This window comes from Pyrgilauda ruficollis, unplaced genomic scaffold (genome assembly GCF_017590135.1).
Source record: "Pyrgilauda ruficollis isolate IOZ18807 unplaced genomic scaffold, ASM1759013v1 scaffold209, whole genome shotgun sequence".
In the NCBI taxonomy this organism is placed as follows: domain Eukaryota; kingdom Metazoa; phylum Chordata; class Aves; order Passeriformes; family Passeridae; genus Pyrgilauda; species Pyrgilauda ruficollis.
This window is the reverse complement of record NW_024520207.1, coordinates 211,890-229,613: the sequence shown is the minus strand read 5'-3', so window position 1 is coordinate 229,613 and position 17,724 is coordinate 211,890. Positions and strand designations below refer to the sequence as shown.

Genomic DNA, 17,724 nt, shown 5'->3' with positions numbered 1-17,724 from the left:
AAGACATAGCAACGTACTATTTGCCTTCCTCTTGTTACTACCAGGCTTAAACAGTCCAGAAGAAGGTAAAAATCCCTGCAAAGCTAAGGCCTCTCACATTCATATTTTCTGAAAAATCCCTTCACCCAGGATTTTTCTCCTGGGAAGCTGAGAAGCCTCAGAGAAAAAGGAAAACAATATTATTTCATTGCTTCTCCTGTTTTGCTGCTTTGCAATGTGGTTGGAGATTGTTTATCAACAGGTGATGGTTTCATTGGTTTCTGCTGTGAGTTGTTTTGACTCAATGGCAAATTGGGGCCAAGCTGTGTTGGACTCTGAAGAGAGAGTCACGAGTTTCATTATTATCTTTTTAGCCTTCTGTAAGTATCCTTTCTGTATTCTTTAGTATAGTTTAGTTTAGTATTCTTTAATATAATATAGTATCATAAAATAATAACTTAGCCTTCTGAGAACATGGAGTAAGATTCATCATTCCTTCCTGCCACGAGGGATCCCGCAAATACAATAAAGGCCATAGTTTCACAGCATGCCATCCTCTGCAGCAATACTGCTTTAGGATATTCCCTGGCACCCCTTGCTCTGCAAGCCCTGTAGGTTTGTGGGACAGCACTGAGCTTGGATAGGAACCATGGAGTGAGGACTTAGTGACTGAGCCAATACTACTGGAGTCACAGTGACATCTCCCACCCCACTTCATTCCCCCGAGTAACGCACCGGTGTAGTTGTCCTGCTGACTGGGCCCTCCTCCATCCGGTGCTTCCCAGAGTGCGGCAGCTCTGAACTGTCCCGATAGTCACGGCCCTTGGAGTTCTGCATGTCCAGCACTGCCCGGCTCTTGGAGGGCAGGGGTGGCTTGTTCTGCTGTCCCTGGATGCTCAGGCTGACTTCAGCCCTTGATGGCTTCATGAGTTTTTTGAGCGGTGCCGAGTTTTCCAATGGTGTTGTCATCTTTGGTTTGCCTTGGTTCTTTTCCCCTGTATTCTTTTCTTCCAGTTGGTAGGATGAAGTGTAGGACCGGAATCGCTGTGTGGGCACCAGGAAAGGTGGTGATGGCTGTTTGCCAAAGGTCTTGCTGCACTCAGGCTCCTGTGGCTTTGTGAGATGACAGCTCTGCTCAGGCAGTGGCGGCTGCTCTTTCCACAAGGCCTTGGGATATTCCTGCTCTTTCTTGGGGGCCACCTTGCCCTTGGAGCCCATGGAGCCATACAGTGGGTTCTCAAACATCTCTGGCCTTTGCTGCCCCTCCTCCTGCAGCACAGGCTCGGCTGTGGATTTCCCCATGTCAGGCAGCCTACAGTCATGCAAGTAGGGTAAAAAGGAGACTTGTGAAGAGCAGGCAAGAGAGTCACTGACTGATTTAGAGAGGACATGAATAGTAAATGAGTGTGAGCAAATTAAACTGACTGCCTGAAGAGGCAACAGGAAAACAATTAAATTCGGGGAGGGAGAACAAAAGTGTGTTTAACAGAGAGAACAGAAGTGTGTTTTACTTTGTTTAATCATTAGTAACGTGATAGAGAGCAGATATGCATAGCACTGTGTAAACTCCTTGCTAGGTTACAGTTCTGTCAGTGATGTTTGGCTTCTTTTTAAAGACAGATAAACTACCGAGCCAAACTGTGCCAGGTCCTTTGATGACTCTGCGACACACACAAATCTGAATTTGAATATTAATCTTCAGATCTCGCAGAGAAGATGGAAATGGTTGTCTAGAGGCTTAAAATAAGAGCTCACATCATACTGTGGCATTTTACAACTAGGTCAATCTCTTCTTGCTACCAGTGCAGCATGGTATTCCTAAGGAAGGGATAAATTTCCTTAATGCACCCAAATGCACAGTGTAAGAGTAATAGCTCTGCTGTAGGGTGAGACAATCCATGTGCATTCCCAGCAGAGCCCTTTGAGCTGCAGCTCAGCCTGGAATGACTGCACAGGTGTACAATGGGACCCAGCAGGTCCTATGGGTTTGAGTCACTAGATTTGATTTGGCTAGGCTTTCACCTGCAAAGTACTTAAAAAATCAGCCACAATATCACTGAGCAGAGTGGAGTAGAGGTGAGTGGCATATGTTCTTTGGGTGTCTTCGGATGAGTTCTGTTCCATGTGTCAAGCTCTTCTCTGGCAGTCAGCGCATGCTGGAGCAGAGAGCTGAGCCATGATGGAGCACTGCTGGGTACAGAACAGACCCCAGCAGTGCTGGCAGCTCTGACTACTGCGAGTTTTGACTTCCAGAGTGCCACACCCATTTACCAAGGAGCTCCAGCCCAGCTCAAAGAGCAGTTGTCTCTTGGCAGTGAAGAGGTCTGCAACAAGGACACAGATGGCATACATGCACTAGTGTGAAGTAGCCTCATCACCTCACTAAGCTGGGAAGGGATGGGATATTTTCAGTTGCCAGATGAAATTCTGCATCAAGGCTTGTCATAGAGGCAATACATGGAGTGTAGCTTCTGCAGCAGCTGGACATTTTTATCGTGTCAGTAGAAATTCAGTGAAAGTACTTCACATATAACACACGAAGGACCTCTCCTTCCTATCCAGGGGAAATTCTATGCCACACTCCCCCCTTTTATTCTTTGTTATTACAGTCAACTTTGTAAACTTCTCCTTCTCTTCTTTTGGTAGAGAATTAGACCTACATATATCAGGTTGAGACAATAGGCTGTTCAGTCAGGAAAAGACTCCAAGGAGTCTTCACTGCAGCCTTCCAGTGCCTAAAGGGGGCTTACACAAAGGAGGGAGGGTGCAGATAGTGACAGGACAAGGGGGAGGTTTTAAAATAGAAGAGGAGAGATTTAGGTTGGATGTTAGGAAGAAGGGTGCTGAGGCCCTGGCACAGAGAAGCTGTGCCATCCCTGGAAGCATCCAAGGCAGGTTGCATGGGGCTTGAAGCACTCTGGAATAGTGGAAGGTATCCCTACCCATGACAGGGGGTGAAATGAGATAAGCTTTAAGGTCCATTCCAATCTAAACCATTCTATGATTCTAAGATTCCATTATTTAATTGTAAGTTTAACTCATTATCTTTGGCTTTCCTTTCACAAAAGTCTGAGGAACTGCTACACTAGTTTTCTTTGAATATGTGATTCTGTACTTGTGACCTTCACTTATCTTTCTCATTCTAGAGATAAAATATGTAAAGAATATGCTGCACCTTGAACTCTCTAAACAGATAATGAAACAGTGACTGTGCAGAATGACAGGAGAGAGGAGCCCAGCCTCAGTGCAAAATTCAAACACTCACTGGTACTCTTGATTCCAATTACAAATGCTTCTGTTTGCTGTAGGCTGGAGGGATGGTTTTGGAGATAGAGGTGACAAGGAGGGTGATGTGGAGGATGAGTGACTCTGCCCCATTAGGGAGGTGTTCTCTTTGGACTGCTGCTCATAGTTCCAGAGGGAAGGTGGCTGCTCTGATGAAGATGTCTGCTTAAGCTGGCAGGTTGCAGAGGGCTGCTGAGAGAAGGAAGCCATGCCCAGGTAGTTGGGGTTGCTGATGTCTGTGGTGGTGGAGCTGCTCAAGAGAAGAAATATTGTTAGGGAGGCACATGCACAAATACATTTGGGGTTTTTTGTCTCCCTGCCAGCTTCAAAGGAGTTAGTACCCAATGACCGCTTAGATTCAATACCTGCCTTATTTTTTTTTTGTTCACTGTTGCTTCAGAATCAGGGAAAAAGTGGGAGTCCTGTTAGTGCCTCATTCCCCTTGGTCACTGGAGAGGAAGCAGCTGGGTCAAGACAACCTCCCCCACCCCCAAAATAGTTCCTGCAGCTGTAGCAGATGCTTCCCTTTCCAGGCTGCAGAGAGCATTCAGCTTCTGCAGCCACATATGAGAGCTGTCATATGTTTCTGGGCCCAGCCAGAAGCTACCCTCAAGGAAAAGCACCAGTGAAAAAAGGTGAAAGGACAGCCTTACTCAGGCTCAAGCTATGACTCTTGGAAAGGAAAAGCCAGGCAGTTTGAGCATAGCTTCCCACCCCAAGCTGTCAGAGGTAAGGTGGCAAGGTTACCGTAAAATATCCTCCTTTCCCGGGCTGTCTGGAGAAGAGACAGCACTCCCCCAGTAGCGAGCGATGGCTGCTGCCTCTCTGGCCATCAGATGAGTAGATTTTGACTTTCTGTTGGAAATATGAAGGCCTTTTTTTAAGAGGGTTCAGGGACCCATTCTGGCTAATGCATTCTCAGCTTTTGAACTTTTGGGCACAGGAGCATTGACCAGTCCTGACCACAGAGCCACAAAGCAGCTTCCCCGTGCTCAGCACACCTATTGATGCTTTTCCCACAGCAAGCCAAACTTTGCATTTATGGTGCCAACCATTTTCCTGGAACTGACTTACCCACTTGCCCTTTACCTGTTAGCTGGATCCCAGTCTTTGTTAGGCTCTAAATTGCTGATGTTTTTTGGTTTCTGACCAGTGATTTCATCACGTTCAATCTTGACAAAATCTGAAGGAAAGAAGGGGCACACATATCTCCAGAGTCTATCTGCTCAAGTTTTCTGTGTTCCCACGTTCAATAAAGTATCTTTTTGTCCATCAGAGTGATGGACAGTTTTAAACTGTTATTGCTGTTATGTTTTCAACTATCCACTAATACATGTCATGTCTTGTTGACAGAGGAAGAAACGTGTCTTGAAATACAAAGGTCATGACCCAAATAGACATATACAGTCATTCTACCATAGAGAATAATTGTAAATATAATGAATAATTGTAAATGGCTGTTTCTGTACTATGAGAACAACAGATAGCAAGGTGAAAAAAGCAAAGTTTGTGATCTTCTAGCTAAGAAAGTGCTCATTGAGAGCCTGACATACTCTTTGCTCCCCAGGATGACTGGAGCAGGGAGAGCTTGGCATGGAGTGTGCCATGTCACAAATGGAAGTAAGGGATCCCCTTTCAATAAAACCAGTGCAGGTAACAGACAGGGGGCTCTCTCAGTCTGCTGAATTTACTTGACTGATGAAAAACCCCACAGAATCCAATTGTTCTGTCTTCCTGAAAGAGTACAGGTATACTCCTGAGAGCTAACCATACTCACACCTCCTTGCACTCTGCGTCAAAAGCATTCTCTGTGACTACAGGCACTGTAGAAATAATTTTCAATTCCTTGACAGTTATCAGAAATCTTTTGAGGTGAGCATTCTCTAGTGTGAGCATTGCAGAGATGATGATGTTCCTTACCATACAGCTTCTCTCTCTGTTTTCCTTGTGACGTTTGTAACTTGATTTCACCTTGGAAGATCCCCGTTTTCTCTCCATGGTGTGTGAGCACAGTATGGATTGGAGCTAAGGATTCTGTTGCTTCTATTCGCAAGGCAATGCAGCCTTCCCCTAAAGGACAACAGGGAGACAATGAGGCTGGGACTGAGAAACAAAGCACTGAAATATTTTGTGTCATCTACTACCAATGCACTGACAGGTATGTAATTACTGGAGAGAATCTGCTTTGGATCACAGTAAGGAGCCTAATATCTCTGAGAAATTAGGGGCATTTATTTCACTTCATGTGTGTGTGAAGGATTTGAGCATCAAAGTTACCTGTGAGTAACCTCAGGGTTCTGAGCTTCCACTCCTGGTAAGGAAAAGAGGAGCCTATGGCTGCTATTGCTGTTAATGGGATTTAGGCAAAGAGCCTTCTGTGGACAAGGACTGCATTCTCTGGCTGGTGACAATCTGGCAGCCACAAGCACAGCCAAATACTTTTCTGTAGCCAGGAGGAATGCCTCAAGTAAGTGCAAGTGAAACAGGATTTGTATGTTCTGAATAAATGCATTTAAACATGCTGACTCCTGATTTACTTCCTGTAAAGGACTTTCTTTTTAAACCACTGCTCTTTCAGAGCTGGTAAAGCTCACACAGGTTGTTGCTTTGAGTTCATATTCCTTTAATCATAATTACTTCACAAAACATTGCCCACAGTGAATATATATTTCTGTATATGTTGAGTTCTAAAAAAAAAAAGAGAAAAAAAAGTCATGGTTTTGAATGGCATAATCACATCAGCAAAATTCTTCATAGATATGTAAGTACACTGACATATGAAAGTCCTTTCCTGCTTACAACATACTCTGTTTAGCCTAAGCCCATCCTGCATTCTTACAGTTCCTTTAAGTGTAAACAAGACCACAACAATATTCCTGAAAGTAGTATTTATGAAAGTAAAAGACCTAACGTTTCTTATGGGATGAAAGTGGAAGCTTCTCTTCCATACGAATATGGAGGTATTGTCCCAGTTTACCTTTGGAAGTGCCTCGACAAACTTTACCACAAGCTCCCCTTCATTTCCATCCTCATTTTCTCCTTCCTGGCTCTTTACAAAGCCTGCAAAGGGACAAGAAAGGAGTTTACCAGGAGAGAGACAGCAAGAACTGGGCTACAAATCCTCTTCACTATGTCTCCAAAAAGCCTACAATTATTTTCCTACTTGGACGCAAATTTTAAAAGTATTAAGAAGCTTAAATTCTGAGCTTTGGATGAATTTTTACACAGTAAATTTGCAAGTGGTTTTGCTAGAGCATTGTTAAATGGTTTCATTTTGCAGTTAAACTTGGCACTGAGGAGATCAGTGCATACATGGACCGGAGGATAGGAACATGACAGCTCTTCCTACGCCACTCAAGATAGCATACTTTTGAAATTCTAATTTAAGATTTGTAATACACTGTTTCCATAGAAATTTATGCAAATTTTGATACAGCCAAAAAATAATCTTTTATGGAACTGTCTTTGACACAGCGCTCTGACATGCGATAATGTGATGAAGCATCCACCAAAGGCTTGCTGTCCCACTTACAAGAGCAGTTCTGTGATGGGAGATTGCTTTAAAAAACCCACAGCAAGGGCACGTAGGCTCGTGTTACATAAACAGCTGAGACTCAGCCCCACAGCATGGGCACAGGCAGTGAAATCTGCGGTGCTGCGGGGTACACAGTCCCACTTACAAAGTCACATCACTAGCATTCATTTCCCTTTTAGCTGATCCTCTGACTTATTTTTTGTTAAACCAGGTTAATTCAATTATTTAAAATTATTTTTGCTAGGATAATGCAGATGCTTCATTTTGAAATCACCTGATCATTTGTAACAGGCACAAATAGAAATTTAATCAATCATGTCTTTACTATGTAGGCATTTTCTGTGTGATAAGCAAGATATATATGTTTCCCATCAAGAAAGGAATTACCAGACTGACAAACAAGGTGGAAAAACTGTTGGAAGGCTACATGTCTAAGCATGGATTACAGCTACCTTGGCTATGGGGTTTGGACTGTATTGCTGATAGTATAGAATGTCTTGCAAACTACAGCAAATCTTTAGGACATCCCTTTTTATGCATTGGAACGAACAATCCACATAGCTGTTTTTCAGATCAAAACAAGACAAAGGAAAACTAATCCAAACATGCAGAAAACTTTGACAGAAACAATAAAGATAGGCAAACCCATACTTTCTAAGCAGCTAGAATGAAACTCAATGTAGAACTTGGTCTGGGACTTGGTCTTCAGAGTAGCGTAGCAGTGCAGGAACTCTATCTCCCCTTGGGAATCTGTGTATTTGGAGTCTAGGAAAGAGGAAGAGAAAATAATGTCACTTTCAGCAGGAGATAGAGAGCATTTTTGAGTGGACTTTTAAAGAATCAGCTTTCTCTCAGCATATACAAAGCACTGCATTCTGTATCCAAGGTGAAGATGGCACACATGCACCCAACCTGACTGACCGTTCTTGGAAACAAACTGTGAGGTGACTCCCACTTCAAAGGTGGCAAACACAGGACTGTGGTCACTTGTCATGATGTCAGTGGTGCAGCCTGCCAGGAGAAAGGGAGGAAGATTACTGCCCTGCTCCAGGGAGATCACTGCCAAAGAAATATTATTCAGTAATTTTCCAGAAAATGTAACAGTCTCTCTGGTAACTGTCTCTAGTCAAAAGTGTTTCTCTACATAAACTCCTGTCAGTACACATGAATGTAACTCTTCTGTCAGAATACAGAAAGATTTGGTTAATGGATGCCATTTTACTGTACTGTTTTGTAGATGACTGTCAGTGTTACATTCCTCCTGTACAAAAAGCTCTTACAGGCTTCCTGGTTACCTCTGCAACATGCACAGCTAAGTATAGCTCTAATATGGCAGGAAATCACACAAGAATACACTGGTGTTGCTTCAGTGCTACAAAGTTTGCTCCTGGCCCAAAGTTAACAGTGGGTGACCAAGGCCTGATTGTATCTAAACACACACAGAGTTCCAGCAGACCCAGTCATTCCAGAGAGGCCTATTCAACCCCACGCCTCAGCATCATGGGCTCTGTGATCAGATCAGCCTGCCTTGTCCTTGAGAGACTTCCACAGCCATGCTCCCAATCTACACATAGGAAACCATGAACAGCATACTCAGATGCTCGGTCCTACAAATAGTTGATGACATTTCAGGAACTGGTATTTGAGTCTTTTATTAAACAGGTTTTGTGGGCTTTTTCTCTTCCCTGAACTGCACTTTAGTGATGCTTCTCAGCAGGAAAGGGAACAGGCTCTTGGTACCACACAGTTCTTCTGGAATATGATTTGATACAAGAGATGTGTTTGCAGCTCCAGTCTCTGCAGACCGGACTGTGCGCACAGGGTCTGTCCTGCTGGCATTCACTGTCAGGAGTTCCTGGTAGTGACTGCACAGGAAAAGTGGTGGTTGCTGTCAAGAAATAAGTGGTGTAAAATATCCTACAGCATGGTCTAAAGTTGGACAGCTGCAACTGTCCAGGTGGTGTTCTGCATATTAAAGAATAACAGAATTAATTCCCAGCTCTGTAAGGTTACAGGCAGAGAGATTTTGGCTCCCCTCCGCCTCTTTTAACATCAGGTCCCTCTATGCTGAGTGCCTGGCAGTGCAGGGAGATCCTACAGACTCTGTTCTGAATCATTTCCGTTTCAGACTGGTTGCCTTGCTATCAACAATCTGTTCTCCACCCACCATAGGACTGACACACAACGTGCACCATGGGGTAGGATTTCCAGAGCACTCGATCACACCAGGATGGCAAGTTGTACTTCATCTGCAAACCAAAAGAAAAGTAGTGTCAAGAAGAATGGAAAGGGCCAGTTCACAAAATAACAGGAAATTCATTCACCCAAGCACCATCTATTTGTGTCAAGTCTTTTTGTTTATATTGACTCCTTTCAAAACACAAGGACAGAAAACACAGAGACTGGTTTAGGTCACTTTCTTCTGCAGGAGTTGCTGTCACAGCTCTGCCACATACCTCTGAAGGGAAATCAGTTTCAACCTACCCCTGTAGCTTTTTGCTTGGTGTAAACATACTTCTCCCGGGTGCCTCTCTCAAAGCGGTAGGTTGGAGCAAAAGTAATCTCCTCTTCCTCTAAAACAGGGAAAGAGCTTGGTTACAGCTTGGCCATTGGGAACCCTCACCTGGGCAAGAGAGCCACTGCCCTGTACACCTGCCCCATGTTGGGGCTGGCAGAGAAAGCCTGTGGATGTAGCAGAAGAACCTGCCAACCAGTTCAGGATCTCACCGAACTGCAGGAACACCTTTTGGTCTCTTCTCTCGAGGAGAAGCTGGTCGAAAGCCAGCAGCTCCGGATACTGCTGCTGCCTGATCTTCTGGATAATATTCTCTGCTTCCTGCCAACAGGGAAACAGCAGAACTGCAGATGATGCAAAAGCTCTTCTAAATACTCCCTTCACAGGTTAACTGGTAAGTGCTCCTGAACTGTTTGACAGAGCTGTAGCCCCTGCCACTTCCCTGTCCTTCCCATCACTGAAAAGCCCCAGCCTTTTTTGTGTGGCTGAACATGTGTCTATCAAAACAGGTACTGAAATGCCCCACACATCCCCCACACAAGAACACACAATCACAACGACATGCACATTGACACCAAGCTTGGTGTTTTCTCCCACATACTGAAACCTATCCAGTATTTATGAGGGCTTGCCTGTTCCTGAGGGCCTCTTTGAGCCATTCCAAGCTCACCAACCAGAGCAGAAAGGCAATATCTGGAGCCATTCAGGGACAGATGCTTATTCACAGTGGGAAGGAAAATCGGGAGGTTTGGGGAACCAAGGCTGCCTGAAGCAGCAAAGTGTGCCAGATGGCATTCCTGGGTCCATTAATCCTTGGAGAGGGCAAAGGGGATTTCCTTACTCTCCTTCAACTGGGGCCACACTCACGCCCTGGGGGTCCCTTCTGTCACCCCTCTTTTTGTCATGTTGCCCTAGATTGGAAGAAGAGAGCTCTCCTATAGCAACAGAGCGTGCTGTCCCTGCAGAGCCTCCTGCAGCATCCCGCACCGTCGGGGGCTGTTCCACACGGTAGTTCAAGTCTCCCAGCCAGAAAAGATGAGTAAAGCGATGAGTGATGTTAAATGGACTCAGTTTCTTATCTCCCAGTGTCAGGAAGCGCAGGATGTTCGTGTAGTTCTGGTTGCGTCTGTCAAGACAAGAAAACATCTGCCTGACATCCTAAATTGCCATGCAATTTCCAAATGCCTGGGATGGCAGAGGCTGAAGCTTTACCAGGAAGGAGCTGCTACAGAGGAATAGATCAGAAACTCAGAACCTGCCACCCCAGCAGACAGGCCCAGGGAGTGTGCTCCTGAAGCCAGTTCTGCTGCCTTCTGGAGCTATGCTTTTCTGAGCTACATGTCCTAGAAACCTAGCATTAGATTGTTTCTTTCAGGTTTCAGCAGCAAACACATAACTAGATTTTGGCAGCTCTTCCAGGAACCCTTCTGAGGAACCCTTCAATAGAAGTTTTTCTACTTCATCAGTAGCAAAGATCCTGTACAGAAATCTCACACCATCTGTTTCCTGCACTGGGAAAGATGGCAAGGCCAAACTCTTAATTTCAAGTCCTCTTCACTTTCAAAACCACTCCTTCCAACTGCTCCAGCTCCTCCCAGTGTGGGCACTGATTTCCCAGTGGTGTCAGGATCTTTGCCTTCCAGTCCTGTGCTGACCAGAACCTGCTTAATCCACAAACACTTATTTCACAGCTGGGTATAGAGATTAGTCACAGTGGGGATATTCCTGTTCTACACCTCCCTGCTGGTATTCCTGAAGGATCTTTCTCAGCTGTGCCCTAGGGCTCACAGTGAGAAGGAAGATGGTCCCCTTCAGCACATTATTTTGGGATGGGAAAAGCCTTCCCACATTTCTCCAATACATTGTAGATTATGGAACTGGTTTCCTCATGCAGTGGGTTTTCATGACAGATCATGCAAGTGTTGTGTGAGACTTTTACAGTTGGCTCTGAAACAATTTTGCCATTCATTTCCCCTGCACCCATGTGCTATGGCCACATAGCAGAAGTCCCTTGTTTAAATGCCCTCTCAGGAGACATTAAACAATTTTTTTTATGGTCAGGAAACCATGTTTGTGCCTGTCTGGTGGGCTCTCTTTCCAAACATGGCCCAGAGAATTTCACCCTGGCTCAACAGTCATTTTTGAGAGGGGAGGATGTATCTTACCTGTGTTTCTTTTCACTTCCTGAAGTCAAATGGCTGTTAACAAACCCAAAGGAGGTTCCATTAAACATGAATGACACCCCCACTGCTCCTTTATTACCTGGCAAAAGGGAATCCAAAAATGACAAAAAGTTAATCCACCTCCAGGCTGAGTCTAGCAAAGATAATAAAGCACCTAGCACATATGAAGTAAAGTGGAGGATGAAGAAGAGAAATTGTCTTAACACAGAAAAAATTAGTGCATACAGCACAGATTGTGGGAACAAATTTTTAAGGGTGCTAAAAAAATTAGTTGAAGGGAGAGAAGTGCAACTTCCTTGTGCAACCCAAGAAAGAGCAATCCAATAGTGTTTGCTGGGAATATAAATATTTATATATATGTGTGTGTGTATGTTAAGTATACACACAAATAGATTTCCTCTCTTACAGGGTAAAATATAACCAGTGCTAGTGGGATATAACTTTAGGAGGGTCACATAAATGTTGCCCAAGGAGTGTTGTAGCAGAAGAGCTGTTCCCTTTGGGCTGAGCAGATTGCAGCTGCCTGGGCAGGCCCTGCCCGTGCCTCACCCAGCGTGTTTGCGATGCCTGTCTTCACATTGGCTGTGCAGATGTGGCTGATGCGGTTCTCATGTTCTGGCTTGGCCAGGACAACGATCCTGATGTTCCAGAGGGTATGGATGGCTATCTGCAGGAATGGGAAGGGTAGAGGTTATATTTCTGCAACTACTTGCCAAGCTGCACTGTGGCTGCAGCCTTCCTGACTCCTTCAATAGAACTTTTGCAGAAATTTTCTTCCTGTGCTCAGGATGTGTCTTCAGTCATTTTAATCAATACTGGAACCTTGCTATATTCTAGTCCTTTTTTCTAGTTAATCTTTGGATTATTCTTACTTGCACAAAATAGTTTCCCAATCATCTGGAGTTAGCTTTCCAGATATGCTCAGATTTGTTTCTTGACATCACTGAAACCCAGGAATGTCCAAAGCTGGTCTTAATAAGGTTCAAGTTTCTCTTCTTTGCCTGTGTAGTGTTAAACCCTACTTTGAAAGTGCAATAGCCTAGGACGAGATCTAGGCTACAACTGGCTCAGGAAGTTTAACGGTTTCCTTCTTTTTGAAAGTCAAAATAACACCAGCACTCGACTTGAGTGCTCAGCATCTCTCCTTGCTCCTAGGCTGGCAGGGTCCCTGCTATGGCCGGGGTGGGGGGGGGTGGGGGAGTGGGGAGTTGTCACTGTCCATAGCAACAGGTCCATCTAGCCAGCTCCAGGGGGGGCATCTTGTGGAGCCCACAGACATATTCAGTTCATTCTCCTTCACCCAAATGCAATGAAAATAAAGTGAGAGATAGGGAGGAGGTACAGGCAAAATCCCACTTATTTCCATCTCTTTTATTTGTACAACATGTACACCCTCATCCCCTGAGTTCCATTCAATAACTGGAATAACCCCTCACCACTTTGAAGCTGATACTGGTGATCTCCTGCAGAGATTGCCTTAGGGTCTCCAGCCATTCCTTCTCCCCCTGGGGATCCTCCTGGGTGCCAATCACATAGATGTCGTGAGGGATGTAGTCAGCAGTGTCGTCACGGGTCCTCCCCTGCCCCTTGGAGAGGAACCAGGAGGTGATCTTCTTTGGGGCTGGGGCTGCACCTTTTATTAAGACATCAAACACCAGAGGAAGTCAGAGCATGTCCTGTCAAAACCAGGATGAAGATAACACATGGGGACACAAATGATGGGCTTCATATCTCATATCACTTTTGTATCAGCTAGGGCACACAATTCTAAGACAACAATGATGTTACCCCCACCTGAGTCACTGAGAAAGAAGTGATTCTGCTTTGACCACCTTCCTCTTGTTGATCAGTTTTCCAAGGTGAAGGCTAGCCAGGAGAACAGGGAGCTGTACTCTTCCTGGCCTACCACTGCCTTGACCTTATTCCTTAAGGATGGCCAAACACAGACAGCTCAGCCCACAGCAGCTGAACCAGGCTGCTGTCCCAAAAGGGAGAAAAATAACCTATATTCCACTGTCCTCAACCACACTTTGTCCCCTTCTCTAAGTACCACAGACACTCAGCTGTCTTCCCAGGCTGGACATGAACCGTCCCTAGTCAAATGAGAGCAGCTGATGTGCAGTTTTGTCACAGCATATGTAGCAGTTGAGACGGCCACAATACACAGAGCATCGCCATACAATTTCAGAAATCTTCAACCCTTACAGAATAACAACATATCACTTCAGAAGGCTGCAAGTGTCTGTCCTTCTTGTTCTTTAGCCCAACCTTTTATACCCCTCACGTTGATGCACTGCCCCTGTGTGCCCTCTGCTCCCTTGGTGGTCGGTCAGTGCACCTGGGCACTCCATGGCTCATTGCTTTCAATGCTGTTCACCTGCATTTCACAGCTGTGCCCACTGGGGATGAGGCTCAGCTACAGCCCCACTCCCAATTACCACAAACTGTGTGCCTACAGAGTTTGTGGAATTGCTGCTGTCCTTTCTGCAAGGTGGACGATGATGTGCACTGCTGCACCAACTTGGTGCCAGCTACAATTCCCTGTCACTTGAGCAATCCTTCAGAACCTCACACAGAGAGTCTGGAGCTCATCGTGCCAACTCCAGCTGAGCACACCTTTAGGCACTGTCTGAAGGAGTGCCCATGGCAGAAGGGAGCCCATACCCATATTCCAGGTGCCAATGAAGATGGTAATCATATCAGGCTCTGGTTGCTCCGAGTGTTTATTCTTCATCTGCTGCAAAAGCTGGCAGAACCCTTCTCTCTTCTAGACAGGGAAGAGCAGAGAAAATTAATGAGATACTTAACTCCTCTGACATGACCTCTTGAAAAACCTGCTGAACCAGGAAATTCCCAGCACACTTGAAGGGCAGATTAGCTCTGCACTATCCTGAAACCTTCCAAGAGGCTGCCTTTCCTGTGGTGCTTTTTTAGGCATTTAGCTTCTCCATTGATTTAACAAATGCTGAGATGATCAGGAAAAAATATTTTCTTCTGTCTTTGTCTATAAGAACCTTTTCACAGTGGCCATCTGGACTCCTTGCTTCTCTTCAGTGCTTGCTCTATCCTCCTTCCTCAGTGCTATCACTGAGGAAGGAGGATAGAGCAAGCACTGAAGAGAAGCAAGGAGTCCAGTATCTCCCTTTAGACAGTATACATGCTCATTTTCTGCATGTTTCCAGAACAAAGGAGAAATTTATTTTTTGCAAAGGCAGCTACTGTCTTTCAACAGTTCCGCTTTCTACCAAGGAATGCCCCATGTTCCACTCCCACCCATGGTTTCCTGCTCCAGGCTGGCAGGAAACCATGCACATACCTTGGAATCAGAAAAAATATATTCCTTCCGCTGTGTTTTTTCTTTTTCTGTTTCCAGAACAATAACCAGCTTGTTTGGAACCTTCTGGGACTTGATGAGCTGCAAGACTGAATACAGGCTGGGTATTACAAGCTGCAGTCACTGAAATAAGGGTCCCACCAAAATGAACACAACTCTGCTCAAAGGCTTGGGATTTCCATAGTCTTTTCTGTCTGTGCAGTTTGCCTTGCAGACCTGCATTTTAAAGTTGCTTAATCCTCTTCCCAATAGGAACAGATTTGGACTCCAAGTGAAGAGGACCCTCAAGACTCTTCTGCTTGGAGCTGTTTTCCATCCCAAGCCTGGCAATGTGAAATGAAGCCTTAACTTTGTGCAGGCAATCCCCCTGTATCCTGAGCCAGCCTACATGTGTTCCTTCCCCATCTGTGAAAGAGGATGTAGAACCTCATTTGGTGGTAAAGGTGATTCCTCCCATCTAAAATAGCAGCTAATTATTATGAACACCAGGTGGAGAAAGCCATGCATGAAAGCTCATCTTTTCAATTACTGCCAGCAACAGGTTGATTTTCTAGCAGGAAAGAGCCCAAGGGTATAATCTACTCTCTCACAAATGTCTTTGCCTCAACTTCAGTGAGCTGCCTGTTCAGCAAGAATACAGAAAAAAAGGAAGTTGTTTGAATCAGGCAATCACAGACAAAACTGGTGTTGCTCATGATGAGAGATGTCGATTTACGTACAAAAAAATCAAGGGAAACTCACTGAAAAATGTTACTGAAACTGAATGTCTGGCTTTTTACCGTCAAAAATCATCACAGAAGTCAGCATGTTTCTGCAGAATGTTGGGGTTTTTTTCAAGTGGCATTGCTTTTCAGAACAAAAGTGGTTCTATTGCAACCAGCTCTGTGGGGAATCTTCTACCAAAACCTGCTCCCTCGCAGTGCTGATTCCAGTGTCTTCATTTAGACCTGGAGATTGGGTCTAAAACAATCTGTGAAAGCTGATTATCTCAGTACAGAGATATCTGTGTCTTGCTGACTGGTGCTCATGCATCACCCAGGACCTAGCAGAATTCCCAGAGCCTAGTTCAGCATTTGTGACATTAAGCTGACATCTTACTTTTCTTGTGGGTATAAAACTTGTCTTCTGGACCATCCTTAGATCTCTTGATAATCAGCTTTCCCATTTCCACATCCACTTTGAGTTGCATTTTTGAGAAAATTCCTAGGGAGTCAGTTTTCACCTAGTGGAATACAGAGAGGTTTTCCATGAGGGACCTTCTACACTTCAGTGACATGTATTACAAATGCAGCACTTCCCTCAATTCCTGGGCACATATCATTATGCCAGTCTCACCAGACATCTCTTAGGCATTTTCATGATGCCAAACAGCACCCAGGAATAGTTGTTATCTCTGTGGCAGCACAGCTAACTTCCCAGGAGCTGAGATACTGACATAAATCTGTATTATTGTCCTTCCACCTTATGATCTGCATTGTTAAAGGAATAAATTTACCTCAAAAGTGACTGGGGGGATAAGAGAGCGCCGGTGTGTTGAATCAGGACCTTCAATCAACAGTGTTTTCACCTGTAAAATAATTATGTGCAATTTATTGCATTTGGTGATTCTGTACTACACTGAGAGTAATGAAATCAGAACAAAGAAATCTTACTGTGACAGAGCACTGCACTGAGGATGAACATGAAACAAACTAGAGGCAAAGGAGGACAAGAAGATGATATAAAATAGCTTGAAAACTCTACCTTTTCTTCAATAGAAGACAGCAAAGAAATCAGCTGATTGAGTTTCAATACAATATTGACTGGACTTGCTTCACCAAGCATCTGAAACAACAGCACAGGAACAAAAAGAGAGAGGGTGATGGGTGATTACCAAGCCCACAGAGCACAGCCTGGAGTGCAAGCCCAGGGACACCCCACACAGGCCAAGGAGCAGCTCTTGTACCTTTGCCACTCTGATCTGCAGTGGGCACCACAAGAGCATGGAATATGCAGAAGTGTGGGAGGCTGGAAGGATAAATCTGCAAATGTGTTCCATAGGGTCGAGGCAGCTGGTCATGCATGGGAGTCAGTTTGCTGCTGGGAGCAAGCTCACATGACCAAGCCTGGGGCTCAGCATACAAAAGTCCTAGACTTTTGGTTTTCTGTCAGGGAGAGGAAAGTCATGGGGACTTAAGTGGGCTTGGGAAAATGAAGGACAGTGAAACATCCTGGAGTGAGGTTTATGGAAAAAGAAATGCATAGTGCCAGCCCACATTCTGAGGGAGGATGGGGAGGTAGGAGTCCTCAGGCAGTTGGTGGCACTTTCCTCTAGGACAGGAAGGGGGAGCAGGTGGAGAGGGCTATGGGATAAGTGACACTGTGAGATAGAACTCACTGTGTGCCCTCTGCACTGCAGCAGAATGAGGCTAAAGAGAATAGAAGTGGCGTGTACCCACCTGCACCCCACTGGCCATGGCTGCACACCAGAGCCATCCCTGCCCCCACTGACAGCCATCCACACACCTGTCCTGCTCTTCCCACCTCCCAGCCCCCTTACCTGGGAGCGCTGGTGGGCACCGGGATGCAGCTGCTGCTCAAACACCTTCTGGATGGACTCCAGAGATGGGAGAGTCCTTGAGGCCTCACTGGGAACACAGACATGGCACAGGTCTAAGGCTGTGGCTGGCTCCCTGGCTGTGTTCACACTTGGACAAAGCCACACAGACGAGATGACAGGCACACGTTCACATTGGGCACATGTCCACACGGGGCCTGCCCTCGCCATGTGCCCCCTGAGTTGTGGCATGCATGATGGCAGCAAATCCCAGCTGCCTGGTGACATGGTCAAGAGGGCAGTGTGAGTCACACAGCTGACTTTGCCTTGCAAACCTGGAACATGGCCATACTGGCT

General features: G+C 45.4%; 1 protein-coding gene across 1 annotated transcript in view; it reads right to left on the bottom strand.

The window, feature by feature from the left end:
* Positions 1-693: 693 nt before the first annotated feature.
* The window catches only part of INPP5D (inositol polyphosphate-5-phosphatase D), a 50,863-nt gene continuing 33,832 nt past the window's right edge, over positions 694-17,724 (bottom strand). The window contains exons 6-26 of the mRNA XM_041467548.1: positions 17,371-17,458; positions 16,575-16,655; positions 16,327-16,398; positions 15,930-16,053; positions 14,814-14,920; positions 14,162-14,264; positions 12,934-13,130; positions 12,047-12,164; positions 11,480-11,576; positions 10,302-10,440; positions 9,527-9,635; positions 9,284-9,372; positions 8,967-9,048; positions 7,721-7,810; positions 7,451-7,564; positions 6,242-6,324; positions 5,185-5,401; positions 4,354-4,447; positions 4,012-4,119; positions 3,245-3,514; positions 694-1,291 (exon numbers count right to left, since the gene is read on the bottom strand). Coding sequence (XP_041323482.1) covers positions 694-1,291; positions 3,245-3,514; positions 4,012-4,119; positions 4,354-4,447; positions 5,185-5,401; positions 6,242-6,324; positions 7,451-7,564; positions 7,721-7,810; positions 8,967-9,048; positions 9,284-9,372; positions 9,527-9,635; positions 10,302-10,440; positions 11,480-11,576; positions 12,047-12,164; positions 12,934-13,130; positions 14,162-14,264; positions 14,814-14,920; positions 15,930-16,053; positions 16,327-16,398; positions 16,575-16,655; positions 17,371-17,458 — 2,980 coding nt within the window. The remainder of the gene's footprint in view (positions 1,292-3,244; positions 3,515-4,011; positions 4,120-4,353; positions 4,448-5,184; positions 5,402-6,241; positions 6,325-7,450; positions 7,565-7,720; positions 7,811-8,966; positions 9,049-9,283; positions 9,373-9,526; positions 9,636-10,301; positions 10,441-11,479; positions 11,577-12,046; positions 12,165-12,933; positions 13,131-14,161; positions 14,265-14,813; positions 14,921-15,929; positions 16,054-16,326; positions 16,399-16,574; positions 16,656-17,370; positions 17,459-17,724) is intronic.